Source organism: Podarcis melisellensis (assembly GCF_964234715.1).
Source record: "Podarcis melisellensis genome assembly, chromosome: 2".
NCBI lineage: Eukaryota > Metazoa > Chordata > Lepidosauria > Squamata > Lacertidae > Podarcis > Podarcis melisellensis.
In genome coordinates this window covers 29,632,341-29,653,173 of record NC_138529.1, presented here as the reverse complement: position 1 = coordinate 29,653,173, position 20,833 = coordinate 29,632,341, and the positions used below count along the sequence as shown (strand labels likewise).

Here is a 20,833-nt window from a genome sequence, read left to right as displayed (position 1 = left end):
ATTGGACAGCCAGAAAGGGGGGGCGGGGATCTTTACTCCTCTGTTCCAGTAGTTAATTTCTAAAAAGGCAAGTCCTGGAGACTCAGGCTTACACCACACAAACCCAGTAACTTGGAAGTCCTGTTCTCTAATCCCAAATATTGGGGAGCCTCATGTGGTTATTCTGTAGTGAGAGCAAGACCCTCTCTCCTGTATTATTACTTCACATCTTCCAAGGCTACACACCCTCACGTTGAAATCAGGTTCTGTGGCCTTGGCAAAGTGTCTTAGATTATGCCCTGACTGACTGGACTAGGTGATCAGACACAAGAGACCCTGACTGCAGAAATAGAATGCCCCTAGTCTTCTGTTCTCGTGATGAAGAAAGGATTGCAAAGTTAAACCCATACACACAAGTACTAAAGGGGCATTCCTGCTTCTTGGGCAGACACAGGTCACATGCACACTATACATTTAAAGCACATGGCTTCCCACAAAGAACCCCGAAAACGGTCATTTGCACCTCAAAGAGCCACAATTCCCAGCACCTTAACAAGCTAAAGTTCCCAGGATTCTTTGAAGGAAACCATGTGCTTTAAATGTGCTCTTATGGCCCAGTGAGAAACTTCTACACGAAGCTCTTAAGAAGCAGTAAGTGAGGAGGCAACGTACTATGACTATGACTTTATGCCTCTCCTTAAACATTGCTACACTTGCTGTTTCCGACCAACAAGGGCTGCAGATATGATGAAATTATATATACTGTATATAGAATGCTCAGAGCCCTTGCTCATTAAGCAACCTGGGTCTCTAGCTTGATTACTGCATAGGAAGGATATGCAGATGGGGCAAAAAAAAGTCTCTTAGCTACAAAAATACTGTTTCCCTGGAGGGTTGCTCAAGGCACCCAGAAGTAGGAAGCCGAGGTGTATTACTGACAATTAAAAGCAACAGCAGTCAGCAAAAATAGTCAACAGAGCCGAGATTCTCCCGTAGGAAAGAAAACAGTTTCTTTCCCCTGAGCCAGGAGCTTAGGGAACTGTGAAGATATTTATATACAGTAAGTCGATGGAAATCTGGTTTCCGCTTTGCGCCGACCCAACCAAGCTTCCTCATGCCCTGCAGCTTCCCTTCTGGTGCCATCAGACAGGCTCTGTAGCCTCAGATCCTCCCATGCCTCCCTCCATCTGTCTCTCCAGCTTCCTCCACAAGATGATGATCTCCTTGTAGGCTGTCAGCCCAGCCCTGCGTTTTGAAGCGCTACCAAATTAGTTCAAGGGGAATTAACTTGCAACCCCCAGAACAGTGATAACAGCACAGCTGTACCTTGAGTTCAAGAAATGGAAATAGGAACTAGGTGCACATGCTAAATTACACTAGAACTGTTCGGCAAGTCAATTTCCAATTGGGAGGTTGGTTTTTTTGGGGGTGGGAGAGTATGTGGCTCCCTCCCACCCTGTTTATTTTGGCAAAGGCATTTTTTTAAGGGTGTGTGTGTGTGTGTGTGTGTGTGTGTGTGTATATATATATAATGCAAATAGGAACGGAGCACTCCCCACACCCTTCGGTGTGACCGAGTCGACTCAGGGAAGATGGCCCGACGTTTTCCGTTTGCCTTTGTGAAGTTTTCATTTCCTGGTTTCATTCCCCTCCCGTTTCCACCACCTCTCCCCCCCCCCCCCCGTATCAAAGCTGTTCTCACCAAACCCTGGCAGCCTGCATCTTGCAGGCAGAAAGCCATCGTCAGAAAAGAGGAATTTGAGTCCGTGGTTGCCTTTGTGCTTTCCAATGAATTCCTGTGGATCGGGTCAGAGCGCGCGTACTAGGGCGGGGGAAAGAGGCGAATACCAGCAGAGAACGACACTTCTGTGTGTATGTGTGTGTGTGTGTGACTGCGTGTGCCTTAAACCGATGGGGAAAGAATCGGCTAGCGGAACAATCTCATGAACCCCAAAGCCTCCTTGACAATAGCAACTGTTGGCCAAGGCCAGGGCAGGAGGGAACCGACCTCCCCACTCCCTTCCCCGCGCGCACCGCGGCTCTTTTCTTGCAGGATAAAGGGGTGGGGTTGTTTTGGCTTGCTAACAAGTGAGTTTGCAGCGGGAGCGAAGGCAGCAGCCGGGGGGGGGGGCAGAGAGAGAGAAAGATAGAAATGCTGGGTGGGATCACGCCGCGTAAGAAGCCACTAGGGGAGCCGCAGAGAAGGGGAGGGTGGCCGTCCTTTTCTTACCTACATCTGCATTGCAAAACGCTTGTTGCGGATGCACCGGGGAGCAACTGCAGGCGTCGGCGAGGCGGTCCATCCTTCCCAGGAGCAACACGGCCAGCGAGGCCAAGAGGCTTGGGAGCGTAGCGCTCATCTTGCGGACAGAGACCGACAGACAGATAGATAGACAGAGAGAGAGAGAGAGAAGGAGGGAAGGAAGGAAGGAGGGGTGGCGGGTGGGCGAGATTTGACTGCTCACTGCTGCTGCCGCCTCATCCAGACACGCGCGCGCGCGCCCGCCTCGATCTTCTGTGCTTCTCTCTTTGCGTCCGCTGCTGCGGCGATCCCAGGGCGACTCCTGGCGCTTAGGCGGCGGCGGCAGCAGGCAGTCGCGAAAGTTTGGGCTTTGCACTCGGCCTTCTCTCTCGGGCTGGTGGGGGGTTGGAAAAAGATCCCGCCACTGGAAGAATCGGAGCCTCGCAGATCGTGGCTGCTGCTGCTGCTGCTTGCTGCTGCCTTCTATGGAGGTGTTTTCTTCTCCTAGCTTCGGCGAAGCCTGGCTTTTTAATGGGCTCTGGGGATTCGCTGCCCCTCCTCTCCGTGGCACTGGGCCAGAGCGGGCGGCTCGCCTGCTCCCGGCAGCCCTCTTGCGCTGCTCGCTCCCTTCGCCTCCGGTCCCGGCTCGGCTCGGCTTCTGGCGACCCGCGCAAGCTTTCTTTGGTTGACAGCTCCTTCCCTCTGGAGCTCTCCGCTCGGGAAGAGCATGCAGCCCTGTGGAGCGCCAAGCACACGCCTGGCGCTATCGGAGATACAGATTCATGGCAGCCAACTCCTAGGGGCCGAGGTCCCTTCGCCCCCAACCCACGAATAAAATATTTGAGGGGGCTTCCTCCCCCCCCCAAAAAAAAGTTGATGGGCATTGACATTTAAATGGTGCGCGTGTGCCACGTCTTGTGATGTGGGGCGAGGCTTACCTGCCCCCCCTCCAATATTTTATTCAAGTTGGCATCCCTGGATATAATATAATGATTTATAGTATATAGTATATATAGTAATATATTGATTTATAGTACTGTATATAGTTTATCATTGCTAAAAGAGTAAGCGCATACAGCCCTACTTAAAACTTGAATTCCATCTTCATAATGTGAACCTTGTGAAGGAGCGCTAAATTATATATTTGTGTGTGATTTAGATACATGATTTAGATAAATTATTTAAGGCCAGGCGTGTGCTTGGCGCTCCACAAGGCAGCATGCATTTTCTATAGAGAGAGAATAATAGTAGTAGTGCTGTAAAAATGTGACTAAAAGGAGGCTCTGTGAGGAGGTAGCACCCTGCTACACAATATTGGTATTTCGTATCCATTATTAGTATCCCCCTATAAAACCTGTGAGCCCAATATATTACTACTTCTTTTCCCTGTAGGTCACTGCGTGCAGCAGAAGAGTTTCCCTCGAAGACCCTCAAATATGAGGAGGTCACTCCACAATAATCCACAGCAGGGCTTTTAGGGTGGGTGCCCCTGTTCTGTGGAACAGGATCCTAACTGATCCTAATTGACAGGTGTCTACCACTTGTCCAAATGTTTCTGGAAAGAATATATTTTTGTTTCCACAAGCTTTTTCCAACTCAATAAAAAGATAATCTGCCTTAGATTTTCATTCTGTATTGTCTTTAAGCCTAAAGTTGTTGCTTTTCTACTTTTTAAAAAAATGCTTTTAAAGCTGTTTTCATGGTATGTTTCTAAATCTTCAGTTGAGCATAGAAGTCTCTACTTATTAATCTATAATAACAGTAATAATGCAGCACTGATTAACCCACATAAACTGGTTCCTCCTGCCCCCTTCCTTAAATCTTGCCCCCAATATCATTCAGCAAGCCCAGCCAAGTTTTCCTGGCTCCTTCTCAGCAGAGAGAATCCCTGGAATAAGCATTTATGTTAATTCAGCAGAGATAAACATCCAGAAAACAAGTCAATTCAGACAGCAAGTATTTATTTATTTATTTATTTAGAGCATTTGTACCTGGCTCTTCAGCCAAAAAGTCTCCCACAGCAGCTGACTTACAAGTAAAACAAGACGGTCCCTAACTTCAGGCTTACAATGTAAAAAAAAAAAAAATACAAGGGAAAAGGACAGTGATATAGTAGAGGAAAATCAAAATTCAGGCACCAATTTCTAAACAGTTGATATTGACCAGCTGGCACTGTTCAGGCCACCTGATGGAATGGCTGCCCCCATATGGCAGTTGAGGGGAGAGGAGGCCTGATGGAGCAGGCCTGTCACAGCACAGCTGACTGAGTTGAGCTCTGCTTCCCAGCTCTCCCAGTGAAGCACTCTGATATTGGCTGAGAGAAGGCCTCTAAGTGATGTGGGTGACAGTTGAGGAGAGGTAAGTCCTCCAGTGATGTCTTATGTCAGATGTGGCCTAAAAAAGAAAAAAAGAGGCCCAGCCACTGTTGGCAAGGCAGCCATTGTTGGCAATAGAACTCCCCAAGGCATTCTGACAGGACGCTGCCAGAGGAAATATGGCAGAACTGGGCCAACATTTTTCTGAGGGAAAATAATTGAGATTTTTTTCTCACCTGCCCCCACCTAGAAAAAGGTTACTTTGCCGAATTTTCTCTGAATACCGTATTTTCCACAATTTTTGCGACAGCTGCCACTTTTCCTTTCACTGCGACCCAGAAGTATACTAGATTCCAGAATATTGTGCAGGATTCAAAAATGGTGACCAGGATACCAGCACAGCTGTTTTTTGTTTGTTTATTAAATTTTTATACCACCATATAACCCGTAGATCTCAGGGTGGTTCATAACATAAAATTACAATTAAAAAACCCCCACAAAATACATGATAAAAATAAGAACAGAAAGAAACCAATAATGCCCCCTTTCACAACACATTTCTGCAGCTGTACCAAAAAGGGGGCTGGGTAGAGAAAGAATCTGTGCTAGTGCCACTAATAATACTGAGTCTGACCACCAAGAAATTATTGGATAATTTTTCCTTCCCTTGGAGAAAATCAATTAATTGGTCCCTTCAGTTTCTCTACCTTTGTCTTCCCCAGGGGGCTGAGGAAGTTGGTTAATGCCAGCATATAAATGCTAGACATTCTAGAAGAATATATAAACCAGCTTCACCACTGGGCTACCAAAGTGCTTCCAGATCAGAACGTGAAATTTCTAAACCAGCTTGATCTTTGTTATCAGTGATGAATCAAAGATTTTGAAAACAATCATCATCTGGAATTCCATCAGCTGGTCTACTGCTACCAGCCTTCTAATCCCAGATTTTAGGGAGCTATTTATGATTACTCCAGTGAGACAGAGGACTTCTGCACATGCACAGTGGCACCCTGTTTATTTGTTACTCCTCTTCATGTTTTAGGGATGAACCATAGCCCTGAAAATAGTTTCTGAGGTGAAATGCCATTGAGACCTGGCTCGAATTAAGCTGCGGAAGTTGTTTTCAGCGCTGCAGCTCAACTCTTAAAAACATGCTAAGTTCCCACCCTTGTTGTGCCAGATGGAATCTCATAGCAAGAGGAGGAAATGCATTTCAGCTGTTGGCAGCAAGGCAGGAGACTGCCCAGCTTCTTCTTCCAAGTGGCTTCTGCTGCTTTCCAAAATACAGGGATTTCTCAATCCTCAGACCATGAGTCTAGTCACAGAGGAAAGTGAGAACGACATGACCTCAAGAGGCAAAAGCCTCAGATACTATGTTCTAGAGTCTCCCTTTCATAAGCTTGAGAAGCCTTCCCAAGCACTTTAACTAAGTTGAAGTGAGTTGTACAACATACAGTCTTGTATATTCTTCACATGCATAGAGATTCATCTTGGCCAGGTTCCAGGTAATTCCACGTAAGTTAGGGGTCTGCTATGGCCTGAACATGCTGAAGGAGCAGTGTGTGTGTGTTGGGCGCTGCATTCCCCATATCTAAGCTGTCTGCAAGCTTCCCCCCTGGTTTTTCCTCAAACAATTCCAAAGAATTAGGGGTACCCTGAATGATGCCTCTTCCTTGCAGCAGCAACTGACTTCCAGTGGTGACTGATGTTCATTAGGACTGGTAGAGCATAAGGTCACCAGAAATGGAGCCAAAGCCAATGACCGGCGCAAACACAGCCAATTCATTCTGGTTTTGTCCCTATCTTCCTCCCTGCTGAGACTAAGGAAGACAAAGCTGACAGCCAAGGCCACCCTCTGGACTGGTTGTAAGTAAGAAGGCAGGGGCTGTGGGGGCGGACTGAGGCAGTGCCTCGTTCTCCCTAATTGGTCACCTCCATTGATGGCTTCTATATTGATGGGAAGCCTGGCCATTCAAGATCAGCAGCATGCTCATGATGAACATGTGGTCCATTTTACAAAAGGAAAAAAATATTCTCCCCCTTTTCTGTAATTTGTTCCTCTCCTTGGGATTCGGGACTGCCCTGAGCTCCTCTCTAACTCACATCTGTTGAAAACAGGCAAGGGCAAACATTGCTGTGTCTTAACTCTGCTGCTCTACCTTGGCACCTCATGTAGTCACCAGATCTTGACCTTTTCCCACACCATCCTTATTTCTGAACGTGCCAAGGTCATTGACCACTTGGTCCCTCCCAGCCCCCATGTTCTGAATTCAGACCAAGGTTGCCGAAGAGAAGGAGGTCCATTTGCAGTACAGCAGCCTCAGAATGCCCCGGGGAATGTGCAGAAAAAATGCAACAGGCGCAGAAGGATCTGCATGAGTGTTTTGACAATGCTAAGGTCAGGAAGCCAGGGTGGAGGCGGGTCCTGCTGACGGCCAGGGAGTGGAGCCGGCTGAGAGCCCAGCAGTGAGTCATGGCTGGAGATAAATGGAAACACATGTGCAGCCATTTGCGGGCTTTATTGCTCACAGCACAGAAAGCGTGGACACTTAGTAAACACAGGCCAAGGGCTGGTCCAATCCTGGAACTCAGACATCTGCAGTTCCCACACCCACTAGCACAGACCCAGGCATGAGATGGGGGAGGGAGGGAACTGTTCTAACCAAATTCTCGGTGCACATCCAAAACATTTTCCTGCCTGAATCAGAGTACAAGTGGGGGGCCCCACCCTGCTAGGGCCAACACTTTAGAAAGTCCTGCTTTATCATTCAGGCAACAAATTCAGCTTTCATCAGTTCCCCCCACCCTATGATGCTGCCTAAAGCAGATGGCTTCATTCTGCCAAATGGCAGGGTAAGCCCCACAAATCCCTATAATGGTTTCATCCAGAATCATTCTGGTTTATTAACACTTGCATTACAGATGCATAGAAATCCTGGGTTAGGAGCCAACCTGGGAATTAAAGAAACAGCATGTTTTAGGCAGAATTGCAGGGCACTCCTGGTTCTAGCTGTGTCACTGGAGAGTTGGTGACTAGGAGTGACTATTTCCACCCATCTCTGGTTTATCAGCTGCAACACTTCCTTGACCAGGATAGCCCAACCACAGTTACCCACCTCCTGCTTAGGCTATTGTAATATCCTCTGTGTTGGGCTATCCTTCAAGATCGTCCAGAAGCTGCAACTAGTGCAGATCAGAGCTGCTAGAGTTTTGAGTGATACAGCAAGGGGAATTCATGTAACGCCCGTCCTCCAGGAGCTATACTGGCTGCTTATTTGCTGCTGAACTCTGATGTACAAAGCCCTGGACAATTTAAAACCAAAATACATGAAAAAGCATGTCTCTTCTCATACCTGCCAATCCTGGCCTTATGATCTGCAGGGGAGGCCCTTTTTATGGTTCCACAGATAAGCTTTGTTCATCATGTGGCGACCTTGGAGAAGACCTTCTCTGTGCCCTCTTCCCCCAGCCCTGGACAATTTGTGGAACTCCCTCACCTTGGGAATACAGCTGTGTCCTTCATTGATGAACTTTTGCTGATGGCTTAATATATACTTCTTTATGCTGATGTTTAGGGGACAAGGGTAGGCTTGGGTATTGGAACAATGTCCACTGCTGATTTGTAGTTGAGGGGTGGGTGAATTTGATGCTATTGGTTCAAATCTGTTTTATTGCATTTGTGATGTGTTTACTTTGCTGTATACCACACTATGATCCTATGGGGTAAAGGGCAGTTTAGAAACCAACAACAACACCACATCTAGCTTTCCCAAAATGACTCATCCCTTTCCTGGATAAGAGGATATGAAAGTAGTGGCTCCACATAGGACAGAAAAAATTACAGATACTGCATTTTATTGCAATTTTATAGGTTGGGGGGCGGGGAAACAGGAGGCCATCCTCTGTTTTTTTCCCTGACCTACAATATTGCAATAAAATGCAATCACGGCATTTGTATGTCTTGTATGGATGGGCAGGTCTCTATTTAAAGGGCTGTGCCTTTATTTCCTGTTGACTGTGGCCTGTAAATTGCCTGTTGAATAGTCTTTCCTTAATTGCCCCAATGTCAGATTCTTTGGGGGGGGGATTTAATTACTTGTTAATGTCTAATTATCTTTCCTTTTTTGAGTTTGTAATGATGAAATAACACTATCTTACTATTTAAAAAATGAGACCAATAGCCCCCTTCCCACGGCTGTTTCTCAGCAACTGGTACTCATTGGCATGCTGCCTCTGATCCCTATTCAAGAGGCAATTAACAGGCTTTTAATCAGTAATCCTCCAGCTTTTATCAACAGGAAGCAATAACATTGGCAGGGTTTTAATTTAACATTCAAAGGGACCTTTACTGAATAGGGCTTGTAAGTAAACATAGAAGGATCTTGACCGTGGAGAACAGCATTGTTGGAAAATAGAAAGCTAAATTCAGTGCTGTGTGGAGCCTCCATTTTGAATTAAAGTGAAATTCCTCAGCAGCGTTAAAGGGCTCTGCTGTGGAAGATACCTTAAGAACAAGAACAAATTCGTAAATTTGCTAATTTACCACTAAATATTTTTTAAAAAGTAAATGTAGGCCCTCCCCTCAAAAAGGCAAAACATTTTCCTGAACTTTTATGAGAGAAAAACAGGCACAGGAGTGATGAATTGATACAGAACTAGGGAAAACTAAGGAAGGGCCCCAGCCCTGGATGTGTTTAGGAGGAAGACTTTTGAAAGAGATAGAAGAGCTTCTCACTCACATGATGGGAATCATGTGCAGAGACAGCCTACATTGTCAAAATATATGAGAGGCAAACGTCCTCAGGACCACTGCTAAGATGTTGTCCCTTGCAAGGCATTTGTGGCCAATCAGGTTCCCTTTGTTCTTCAGCTTTTGCGGTGTTGCTTTCCTGTTTGAAGCGCTGACAGTGCTCATTGTTGGACTCACCCTCACCTTAACCATTAAAGCAACTTTTAAAATGCTCATCATGGTCAGGAAATGACACACTTTTTGCTATGTGTGTCGCAAACCGCCTCTGAGGGAGAGAGGGAAATCTCTCTGGAGCTGGAAAACCATCCCTATCCTTATGTGCAACATATAGAAGACATATAGGAAGCTGTCTAATACTGAATCAGACCACTGGTCCTTCTTATTTAGTTTTGTCTACACTGGCAGGCAGTGGCTCCCCAGGGTTTCAGGAAGGAGTGTTTCTCAACCCTACCTTGAGATGCTGGGGATTGAACCTCGAATCTTCTGCACACAAAGCAGACACTATATCACTGAGTTACAGCCCTTCCCCAAGGTGCATAAGAGCATCAGAAGGGAAAAACTAAATAAAAGAAAGAGGTAAGAGATCCTGGCAATCAAACAACCTGCTTCTTTGCAGCCACAAAGTCAGGGGGTGGGTGTCCTATTAATATATATTATTAAACTGCCAAGGGATTACTGTATAGCCAGTAGAATGGACATAAATACAGATACTGATGTGATGTGATATAGATGGCAATTGCACATACAGTTTTTATTTAGTTAGTTTTGCTCTTCCATGGTAACTTTACATGCACTTATTTATAGAAATCATTCATGTTATTGTATAAATTATTTAAGGGAATCTGGTCGTATTATCCCCAGTACAGGAGGGATGCCTTATATTGTGGGAAATTCCTCCAGATTTGGAAGCCAGAAGTCAGATATAACAAGCAAGGATTTGGCTTGTGTACTCTGATGAGAGAAGGGAACTAGAAGAAATGGTGGACATGGAATCATTTTTTCTGACAGCAGGCCACAGCATTGCAAGACAGGAAGTGTGACCAGAGCCCCTTTAAAAGCTTCCGGGTCAAGCAGCCTGCTTCCTGGTCTTAGCAACTGTATGACTAATGCTAACAACCAAACTAGACATGGTGCTAAACATCTCCTTGGCAAGCATGTCAGAGAATTCAAATGAAAACAGGAGTGCAAATGATCAGTGTTCGCTTATTTGCCCCATGTCTGGACCGGAAATCAATACAGCAAACATGATAAATATTTGCTGTTTTTGTTGCTTTCAGTCCACAAACCATATGTAATTGATCACATTCTTTTCCCATTTGCGCTGTTTCCTTTGCATTGAAATGCAGCTTTTTTCCCACAGATAATCAACTGTGACAGCCAGGACCTCTTCTGAACCAAAGTACAGTAAGACACTTTTCAGTTTAGGTAGGTACTGCTTAAGTATTTGTACAACTGCAAAGCTTAAGTCCCCATGGTATCTTTGCAAGGGAGAAGGATAGGGAGAAAACTAGAACTGATCATGCACTGACACTTAATTGACCACACACCCCTGACTTCCTAACAGCCCTACCAGGTCCAGTGGGCATGAGCTGTCACTGTTTCCACCTATAGATGATGTCTGTTTTTTCACCTAGAGATAGAGCAGCATGAGCAAACAACCAGCTGAAACCAATTTGGCAGATTGACAGTTGATCTCAGACTGAGAAGGCTGAAGTCTATATACATGTGGCTTAGTAATTTTCTAGGAAATCTAAAAGTTTTAAATGTTTTAACCCTGCATCTCTGACTTTGACCCTTTTCCACTATGTGTGAAGTTTTATTGCTAGACTGCTGATCTATATGCCTGAATTTATGTTCTGTTCAGTGTTTTCTGAATAAATCTTTCCATTCTTTTACTGCTGCAGTCGTATGACTACTGTACATAGCTGTACTAAGCCCTGGAGTGGTTTACTTCAAAGTAAGTACTGACAGGATCATAGGTGCCGACTCCCTGGGACCCTGGGTTCCTGAGCACCCATAAAATTCCCCATGAAGGGGCTGGGCACCCACAAATTTCAGCGCCAGTTGCATGGCACCCATGGCACCAGGCACCCACAGTCGTGGGGCCAAGATGGCACTCCTGGACAGGATTGAAGTATTGTACATGACAGGGATTCTTTAATTCTACGAGGTTACAAAAAGAAAGAAACTAGTGCCCTTCAAAAGGCGAACATACTTTGCACATGTTCAGAGGCACTGCTGTTAGGTCAGTTTTTCAGAATAGCAGCTGACTCTATAGTAAGGTCATCCTGTGAATGCTCAAATACATTTTTGTCTGAGATCTTTAGAAGAATGGCATGGTGGTGGTGGCTTTTTGGATCACCAAAAATGTGTAGCTTTTAGTGTTGCTACCCCTTTTCTTTGGAATATCATTCATGTTCAGAATCTGCAGTTTCCGGAAACAACTGAAGACATTTTTGTTCCAACAGGCTAAATGGGTCTTTGCCACAAGTGTCCACTTCTTAGAGATTTAGTCTTTTTAAAAATGTGTTCATTTTTGTATTTTTAACTGTTTTTAATTGTTTCATATGTAAATCTTATTGAGATGGTGGTTTAGAAGGCAATTAATAAATCAATGTTAATAATATAATAATATTGAAAGTGAAAGTTGGCAACTTGTTTTTCAAATTTTATTAAGAGAGAATCTCAAGCTAGGGGGATATAAAGGGGCAGGGAATGCACATCCAACAGCATGGGGACTTCAGTTAATTAGGATTAATTGTAGATGCATCTGTCATACTCGAGGGTGAATAAAATTACCTATCCACTTTGAATTAGCTCACCATGATATAGATGCTGGCTTGGACTATCAAGACACAATGCTGAATCAACAGTTAGAGAAGCAGCTAGGACAACAATAGAAGCTGAGGTACTATGAGATGTGCCTCAAGGGCAGATTTTGACTTGTTATATATTCTGCCTGCAACAGAGAATCCTAGCCTTTTATGTGTTCAGCTTGTAACTAGGACGCACCACAACAATAAAACCTGAGTAGCGAGTTGGGCATGGGAAGAAGGTGGTATTGGGAACCATGGCTGTACCATTTTGAAAACTGACAATACCTGCGATATAGGAACTTTGGCAGAGCAAGAGTGCTTTGTTATTGTAATGGATGGTGTCATCAGAAGAACCTTCCAGTGCAAGATAGCTAACAGGGGTAATGTCTGAGGAAGAGCATGTACCATTTTGGTGGTTTTGTTCAGGGCTGTGGTAGTTGAAGGTCCAGGTTATCTTCTGCATCTTGAAAAGAAAGCTAGGGTGCTTGTTTGTTTCAAGTTGCTGGGTGACTTGGGATCCAAGAAAATACTGCTGCAACCAGAAGCCATAGCTTAGGTGCATGCTCCAAGTGGGCTCAGTGTAAAAACGAGGGATGTGTGAATCACTTGTGAGGTCATGGAGCTTGTACTGCTCTAGGAATCTGAGTGGCACTGTGTGGAATTCAAGAGCCTCCATAATCTTCCTCTGGAAAATATTCTTATAAGTCTCATAAAAGGTCAGGTTGAACTGGAGCTCCAGCAGCTGCTCTGGCAAAAGCATAGGAAAGCGGATCTTTTCCACGTGGCCTTCCTTTATTTCATTGGTATGAGCCCATTGGTCCAGAGCTTTCAGCAGGGACCATTCATTCTGAATCACAACATCTGAACGGGACAGCAGGGCCTCCATCATCTCTGGCGTCAGGGCCAACCAGGCCTCAGTGCGAGTCAAGGCCTCACAGTTCCAGGCTAGGTGCTGCATGGTGAGATTCTGCAGCTGGGCATCTCCACTGGCCAGGCTGTAGTTGTACAGCTTCAGGTGAACATGAAAAGTGGGGTCCAATGGAAATAAGTTGGGGAAGACCTGGATGCAGTACACTTGCAGGCTTGGAACTCCGTAGTCCAAAGCCAGCTTGTGGAAGCACTTTACTGAATGCAGTGTCACTCTGATCTGCCGCGAGTAGAAGTACCTGCATGAACAGAAGGAAACTTAAGAAGTGAGATAATGGCTATACAGCAGCTGCTTATTTTTATCATGATGGGTTTTGAAAGAGAAAGACTCAGGACTTTGAAAAGAATATTTGTGGTGCCTCAAATCCAAATCCAAGCAATAGAAAAAAGTGAGGACTTACTGACATGCTTCGTTTTCATTACCTTCCGACCATAAGGAGAAAGGGGAAGGCAACAAGCAAGACCAGTGTGATCCACTAGATCATTTATTACAGTTAAGCCTGTAACTTAGCTGAACTAGATTCATTCTTGGGGGTAAGCCCCACTTTACCTGCAAATACCTGAAAACAATCCCCGCCCCTGCCTGACACACAAAGCAGAGATGCTGGCCCTTACACAGATGTTTTTCTGTGCCCTTCAGACTGAACACATTTGGCAGAAGCCTTTTGAGGTGCTTCTGTTGTCTGAGTGAGTGCTCTGTTTTAGATCAACTTAGTGAAGGAGCTAATAGAACAGTGTGCTCTCCTGTATGGCTCAAATACTGCCCATTACAGCCTCATGTTGATGCACAGAATGCATAGAAAGTCAGGAGAATCAGACTTGCTATGTCAAACCCTTGCTATTCTTACCTGAGAAAGCTGTTCACATTGGGCAGGCACTCTTCATCTACCTTCAGTGTGCTTCCTTGGAGAAGAAGGCTGGCCTCCCTGTTTGTACGAAGAATCAGTCTATGTGCACACAGACTCAGGACTTCAGTGTTGTTATCTGCTATCAGCACAGTGATGTTGAGGTCACAGTCCTGCCGGCTGTCATACAGTTTACCAAGGTCCTCAGGAAAACCTCTGGAATGATCCAGGAAAAACTCCTGGAGTTTTTCTGGAATGATGGAAACAAAAATGAGTCATGGGGAAAACAGAAAACCTCGCTGACCATGAATTTGCACTATAATATGCAATAACCAATAGCCCCACTCCAAAATGAGAGAGAGGGTTATGGAACAATAGCAGCAGGGAAATTACTTTACTTGCATAAATAAAAATGTATGGAATTAGTTTAGGTGTATTGCCAAACAGTGATAGCCAGCATTTGGCAAGCACAATGGAACTTCTCTTCCCCTTTCATCATCACCTCTGTTGGGTCCCCCAACCTTCTGGAGTGGATCTGAGGGTATTGGGGGGGGGGCTGCAGGGGTGAGGAGAGGAAAGGGAATTCATGTTGCATGGAGGCGGGGATCTATTCCATTGCCAAACAGGCACTTTTGGCTGTCACTCAAAAGCATCTGGAAACTGAAATAATGAACAACAGACTGACATAGCAAAACCAGCAGGGCTAGGTTTGAACTGGTACACCAAGGTAGTAGTAGTTCTACCTGGGCACCCCCTATCTGAAATTGGGTAAATTTTATGCTCCCTGCTGCCACCATTGACACCTGTGACCCTAGGATATTTTGATGACACAGCTAACCACATCACACTGAGGACTCACTCTTGTCACACACCACTCCTGCATCCTCCCCATGTCCGCAGTTGTGCGACAACCAGCCTTGAGATCCACATTGTACAAGAGACTTCTCTGTCCCAATACAATCGACATCATCTAGAAGAATGGGACCCAGTCCTGCGAAGAAAGCAAACACAGCAGTCTGTCACACCAGAGATAGGGAGTAGAGAAGAAGGAAGAACTTTTTGTTTTAACCTATAACAATAAATAATAGCCCCATGTTGTAGATTGCAGAGAAAGAGAAAGACAATTGACTTGATATAGCCCACTGCTAATATTGTAGGTCTGAAGTGGAGCTGAGGCTTGTATTAATTTCCAACATACAAAACATGCCTCCAATTTACAGCAAAGATCAATTGTGCTCATTCATTCCTCAGAGCCAGAGCTCAGTTGCATGCTCGTCATGCTGCACTGACTTGGATGCAGAAGCATTGCACTTTTAAACGTTTAAAAACTAAAAATAAACAATTGTTCTCACAAAATAAGAGTTAGAGATCTATCTATCTATCTATCTATCTATCTATCTATCTATCTATCTATCTGGCTGGTGCATTTATATACCCCTTTTCAAGCAACGTGCCTAACAAAGCACATTACAATGAGAATTTAAACATTTCAAAAGTGGTTAAAATACTGCACAATTAAAATTCACAAGCAGTTCCAAGGATGCTTCCAGACTGCTGCATTTTTGTGAATGGGATTCAATTGCATATTGGCAAATTCAGACTGCCCAAATAACAGGCGCTCTTGCACAATAAATCCCCCATGGACTTTTTGTGGTAAGGCAAGTGATTCGAAAAAGCACTGGAAAGCATGAAATAACAATCACTTAGAGCACCGTTGTATAACCTTCCCGCAAAGAAATCACAAACACTTAGATAAACTTCTGGCATTGTATAACCTCACCATAAACTTTTTGCAAACAAATCATTATGAGTGCTCAATAAATGTGCCATCTGGAAGTGCTCTAAAACAAAGTACAGTGGTTTTGACTCCCGAAACTATTCGAAAACCAAGGCGCATCTTCCAGTTGGCTGCAGGAGCTTCCTGCACTCAAGCAGAAGCCGCGGAAGCTGCAGAGGATGTTTGGCTTCCGAGAAACGTTCACAAACCAGAACACTTTCTTCTGGGTTTGCGGCATTCAGGAACCGATTTGTTTGACAACTAAGCCATTTGGGAACCAAGGTATCACTGTACAAATTTCAATATGCAAAGGGTAGCATTCTGTTAAAGAAAACAACAGCCTAGGTGAAAAAGTATGTATTAATTGGCAGCAAAAACTCATGAGACCCCACAGATTGTATCTTGGAGGGAAGGGAGTTCCATAGGGAGGAGGGGGGGCTAAATTGAGGAAAAGAATGGGAAAGGTCCCATAAAGACAGGGGCTCAGCCTGTTTCCATGTGTCCATTGAAGGATAACCCATTGCCTCCTATGTGACAGCCTGTTCTACTGTCCAACGGCTCTTACGGTTAGGAGGTTTCTCCTAATGTTAGAGAATATTCACTTCTCTGTAATTTCCACCAATTGGTTCTAGTCCCAGCTTTTGAAGCCACAACAACAAAAATATGTTCCGTCTTCTGTGTGACAGCCCTTCTGATTTTTTGAAGGCCACTACCATGTCTTCTGAAGACAGGAGTGCCTCGCGTGCTCTGGTCCATGGGGTCACGAAGAGTTGTACACGACTAAACGACTAAACAACAACAACCATGTCTTCCTATAGGGTGGTGTTTAATCAAAGCAGACTCATTGAAATGAATGGACCCTGCTTAGTCATATTCATTAATTTCAATGGGTCAGCTCTGAGTAAAACTTAGTTGAATACCATCTTTAATCTTCTCTTCTCCAGGCTAAACACACCCAGGTAAAATAGGATTTGGGTCTAGGAAGCAATGGGGCAGGGTAAAGGAAACAGTAGCGCACATACACTATTCTTCTATATCATAAGGGATGAAAATCTGTATTGTACCTTCCCCATATGCTGCCCCTTGCTTTGCTTCTACTGCATTCATGAAGCCCAGGGAACGGCAGACCACGTGTGCATCCATAATATCCCAGCCATCGTCACATACTGTCCCCCACTCGCCATTATAGTAGATCTCCACACGGCCCTCAGTGAGAGAGTTTCCCTGAGCCAGCCGGACTGCTCCATCATATAGATCTGTAGTAAGTAGATGACACAAAAAGTGAAAGGCTAACAGAAGCAGACTACAAGCTACAAGAAGAAGCTTGAGGTGCCAGAGAGCTAGTCTTAGCATCCTTGAATTGAACTGAATAGATACCTTTCTACCCTGCCCTCTTCTACCTATTCTGAAATTGTGGGACCTGATTCTATTTATGAGCATGGATGGAATTCTAGAGCTGCTACTGTTAATTACTGCAGTTTTTTTTTTAAAAAAGGAAACAAAATTCAGAATCTAATACATTGCTCTAATTTCTTGGATCAGATTTGGATGACAGAACTTCCTCACATTTAAATGTCAAAATCAAAATTTACATCACAATTCAGTGTATGTTTCTCCATGTCGTTCTAGAGGACATTTAACAACTGCTTAAGAATGAATAGGGTTAGTCAAAAATTTACCGAATGGTACTGCAAGTCAGCTGTTGTATACTGTCAAATGCTAGCTGCTCTTGTATGTCAGGCACTGTTCTGGATATGCATGCAGATATTTATTATCTAAATTCACACAGAAAAACTGGAGGCTGGAATTCACATTCATCAGTTCTAACAACTCAAGACTATACCAGTAAAAGTATCGGTAAAATTGTGTGAGCAAGAGGAAGGAAAGTTTAGCTTCGTCAGTTATTCTGGGAATAACCCAGGCCCATTAGATGTATGGAAATAATCTGGTAGATAAAAACTATTTCCAGATATGGATCTGCTTGGTATGCCCAGGCTCAAGTCACATGGGGCCTCCTGAATATTTTGATCTACACACACACCTTTTACGTATAGAGAGAAATAGTACAATATTTGTGCAATTCAAGGTAACTCTGTTTTGGCTTTCCTTGCCTTCCTCCACTCTCTATATACTGTATAAAATACATGGATACACATGTATAAAAATACATAAGCAAGCAGTGGTTTCATGCTGAGTGTGCTAGAGATCATTGGACATAAAACTTCCATACATTATTGCATTAATGTTCGGCATTAATGCTGTATTTAATTATTGGGAAGGAGTTTCCTAGTTAATGGAATTCAAACAAATGTCAGCTTTCATGCCCCCTCTCCCACAAGCAATAGAAAAAGTGGAGAGGGACCTAAGTCAGGATGGATAACTTCTGGCCCCAAAGATATTTGTTGAACTATAACTCCCATCACCCCCAGCCAGCATGGCCAAAAGTCAGTCATGATCAGAGTTGTGGTCCAGCAACTTCAGGAGGACCACAGGCTCCACAGCTCTGAAACAGGTTCCTATGCAGGTATGATCCATAGTTAATAGAGTCCTGCCACTGTGAGAAAGTCTGGATGGAACAGAACTGCCTGGCTTTTTCTTTGAAAGCAACACAAGCCAAGACATGCAGTCATACAGCCAAGAGTCAGGAACCTGTCTGTAGCTTTGTCCCATTCCCAACGGCCATGACAGCTGCTGTTGCTTAAACAGAGAAGGATCAGAGAGCCTGAGGACACAAAGACACTTACGGAGTGAGTCATCTAAGCCAGAGCATAGCAGACAGAGAATTAGCAGTCCAGATGTAGTTCTGTGCAGCCAACCTGAAGGAGAGAGATACAACATTACCTACTTTGTAGGATCATAGTGTTTGACCAGAATCTAAAGTACATGGGAAGGTCCAGCTCAGCCCAAGGGGAGAACCCCAGACTGGAAGGCAGGCAGAGCAAGGAAAGTGTGTGTAGATGCTAAGAATGCCCATTGTTACCAAGGAAGATTTTATTCCCCAGCTTAAAACATTTCCAAAGACATGCTTTACAATTTGGGCAAAATTCTCAGGTTTCTAATTAATTAATGCAGGCACATCCACACATATGGATACATTCTCAGGACTTGCATTTGCAGCAAACAGCATGTACAACCCTAGCAATGTGCCCTCTGTCATTTACCCTACTCATTCATAGTACTGCTGCATCAGAGTGCAGAAGGAGGAGGTTTTCATTTGAAGAGCTTCGCACATGGCAGGTGTGTAATAAGAAACTGCGGGCAGCCCTGTTTAGGGAGGTTTTTAATGTTTGATGTTTTATTCTTCTTTTAATTCTGTTGGGAGCCGCCCAGAGTAGCTGGGAAAATCCAGCCAGATGGGTGGGGTATAAATAATAATAATATGTTGTTGTTATAGATCCACACTGGCAAGAGGACCAGAATAGTGGCTGGCAGCACAACACAGCTCAAGAATAACTGTATGTACTTCATTTCTGTTTACCTATATAGTTCAGCACTGTTCAGGAGAAAGACTTCAGACAAATATGTTGAGTCCACCCCTAAAATATGGTAGTGAAAAGAAGAAGAAGAAGAAGAAGAAGAAGAAGAAGAAGAAGAAGAAGAAGAAGAAGAAGAAGAAGAAGAAGAAGAAAGGAGTATTTCCCCCCTCCATAGACTCAACACTTCCCTCTCATGCTGTTCCCCCAGGCTCCCTGCACCAGCAACCACAAAACATACAGGAGTTCCAGCTCCTTTTCCAGTACACTGAAAGTTTCAGAAACTTGAGATTTCAGTGAAAAGATTAAGTAAAATTATTCCAGCAGAGGTTGCAAATCTAAAACAGTGCACTCTTCTGCTCCACCAAGCAGGACAGTTATGACTTTAGTGACATGAATGGCTTATGTGGTGTTTTTACATGTCCCTGCTACCTGCTTTAGTAACCAGAAAGCTCAGGCATAAAGCGGAAACTGGTCCCCATTTGCCAGTTTGCAATTTTGAGTTCCCTGTTTGAGTTCCCTATTTGATTCAAAGGCACGGCTGCGGTCTGAATAAGTAAACAGCATGTCAGCACCACTGCACTACAGAATAAGCTTTGGATCGCCCTAAATCATAAACCAAACTGATTTACAGATTGTGCCCAAACAAGATGCCACCATACTTCATAAAACTCAAAATCCATGCTGAGTTTTATTCAGACTGCACCATGCATTTAAAGCACATGGATTTTCCCCAAAGACCCCTGGGAACTGTAGTTTGTTAAGGGTTGTGGGAATTGTAGCTCTTTGAGGGGAAACTACAGGAATCTTGGGTGGGGTGGGGGGAGTCATGTGCACTCTATGTGAATCTGTCCTGTATCTTTGCATCACATTGCAGAACTTGGATCTGCAAAAAAGCAATTGGGAAACAACATTATCCTTAAAGCACATACCTCTTTTTTCCTGGGGAGCACCACTGCAGGGAGCAAGCAATGCAGATTTCAGGAAGCACAAAAGTTAGCACATCCCACAGGGAGATTAGGGGTTCTCAAATTTAGCCACCTGAACTGTTCCTAGATACTTCCCTCTGGAAGCACAGGTCCCAGAGTTAGCGGCTACTTGTAGGTCTGTTCTTAGCTGGGGGAGAGCCAGGGATACTGAAAACAAGACCTGCAGAGACCTGGATGGGAAGAAGTCTTTGGCTTCAGATTGGCTCATAAACAACATTACTGTCTGCTTTCCACTGCAAGGGAAGGCAGATATTTTTCTCAGCCCAGACCTCTGAATTCTGAAATGAAGTGGAAGACTTGTGGTTGCTATGGTGACTAGGCATTGGCCAAGCTGTGGCACAATGGACCATAGTACGAAGAAGGTATAAAGTTGGTTTTTTGAAAATTGTGTCTGGGCCCAGTGTAGTCTGACAAAACCTCAGGAGCACATCACTTGGCAAGTTCCTGCACATTAAAGGAAAGTGGTATGCTTTCTGCCCCATCATGGCATTTATCAGCATAGAACCAAATTTTAGTTGTGAGTAAAGGACAAATCAGCAAACAGGGAAAGATTTTTGGGATTTGGGGGAGCTGAGAGATATGTCACATTATTCTTCACAGAACTCCGTCTTGGCTCCATCTCTATTTCACGCAAGCAGGTTTCGTCTCCTGATTCTGCTCTGGCTTAGGTTTTCTGTGCTGAATTTTCCACTTACCCAATGTTGACAGTTCTGTTTAATC

General features: G+C 44.4%; 2 protein-coding genes and 1 long non-coding RNA gene across 4 annotated transcripts in view; 1 reads left to right on the top strand and 2 right to left on the bottom strand.

Moving 5' to 3' along the window:
* Positions 1–2,860, bottom strand: part of TIMP2 (TIMP metallopeptidase inhibitor 2) — a 29,872-nt gene extending 27,012 nt beyond the window's left edge. The window contains exon 1 of the mRNA XM_081899924.1: positions 2,210–2,860. Within this exon, the coding sequence (XP_081756050.1) occupies positions 2,210–2,339 (130 nt within the window). The 5' untranslated portion in view covers positions 2,340–2,860. The remainder of the gene's footprint in view (positions 1–2,209) is intronic.
* A 1,545-nt stretch (positions 2,861–4,405) lies between these two features.
* On the top strand, positions 4,406–11,181 carry LOC309363566. 2 transcript variants are annotated; one of them, XR_014165403.1, is made up of 3 exons: positions 4,406–4,792; positions 5,259–6,402; positions 10,647–11,181. It is a non-coding gene; the product is annotated as an uncharacterized lncRNA (long non-coding RNA). The 2 variants fall into 2 exon arrangements; XR_014165404.1 differs by having other exon boundaries at positions 4,406–6,402.
* A 760-nt stretch (positions 11,182–11,941) lies between these two features.
* Positions 11,942–18,508, bottom strand: LGALS3BP (galectin 3 binding protein). Its single transcript, XM_081899974.1, has 5 exons — positions 18,396–18,508; positions 16,716–16,907; positions 14,723–14,865; positions 13,878–14,113; positions 11,942–13,268 (listed from the first exon to the last, which is right to left on the bottom strand). The coding sequence occupies exons 1-5, from the start codon at positions 18,487–18,489 to the stop codon at positions 12,269–12,271; spliced, it is 1,665 nt and encodes a 554-aa protein (XP_081756100.1). The 5' UTR covers positions 18,490–18,508; the 3' UTR covers positions 11,942–12,268.
* Between the last annotated feature and the right edge of the window lie 2,325 nt (positions 18,509–20,833).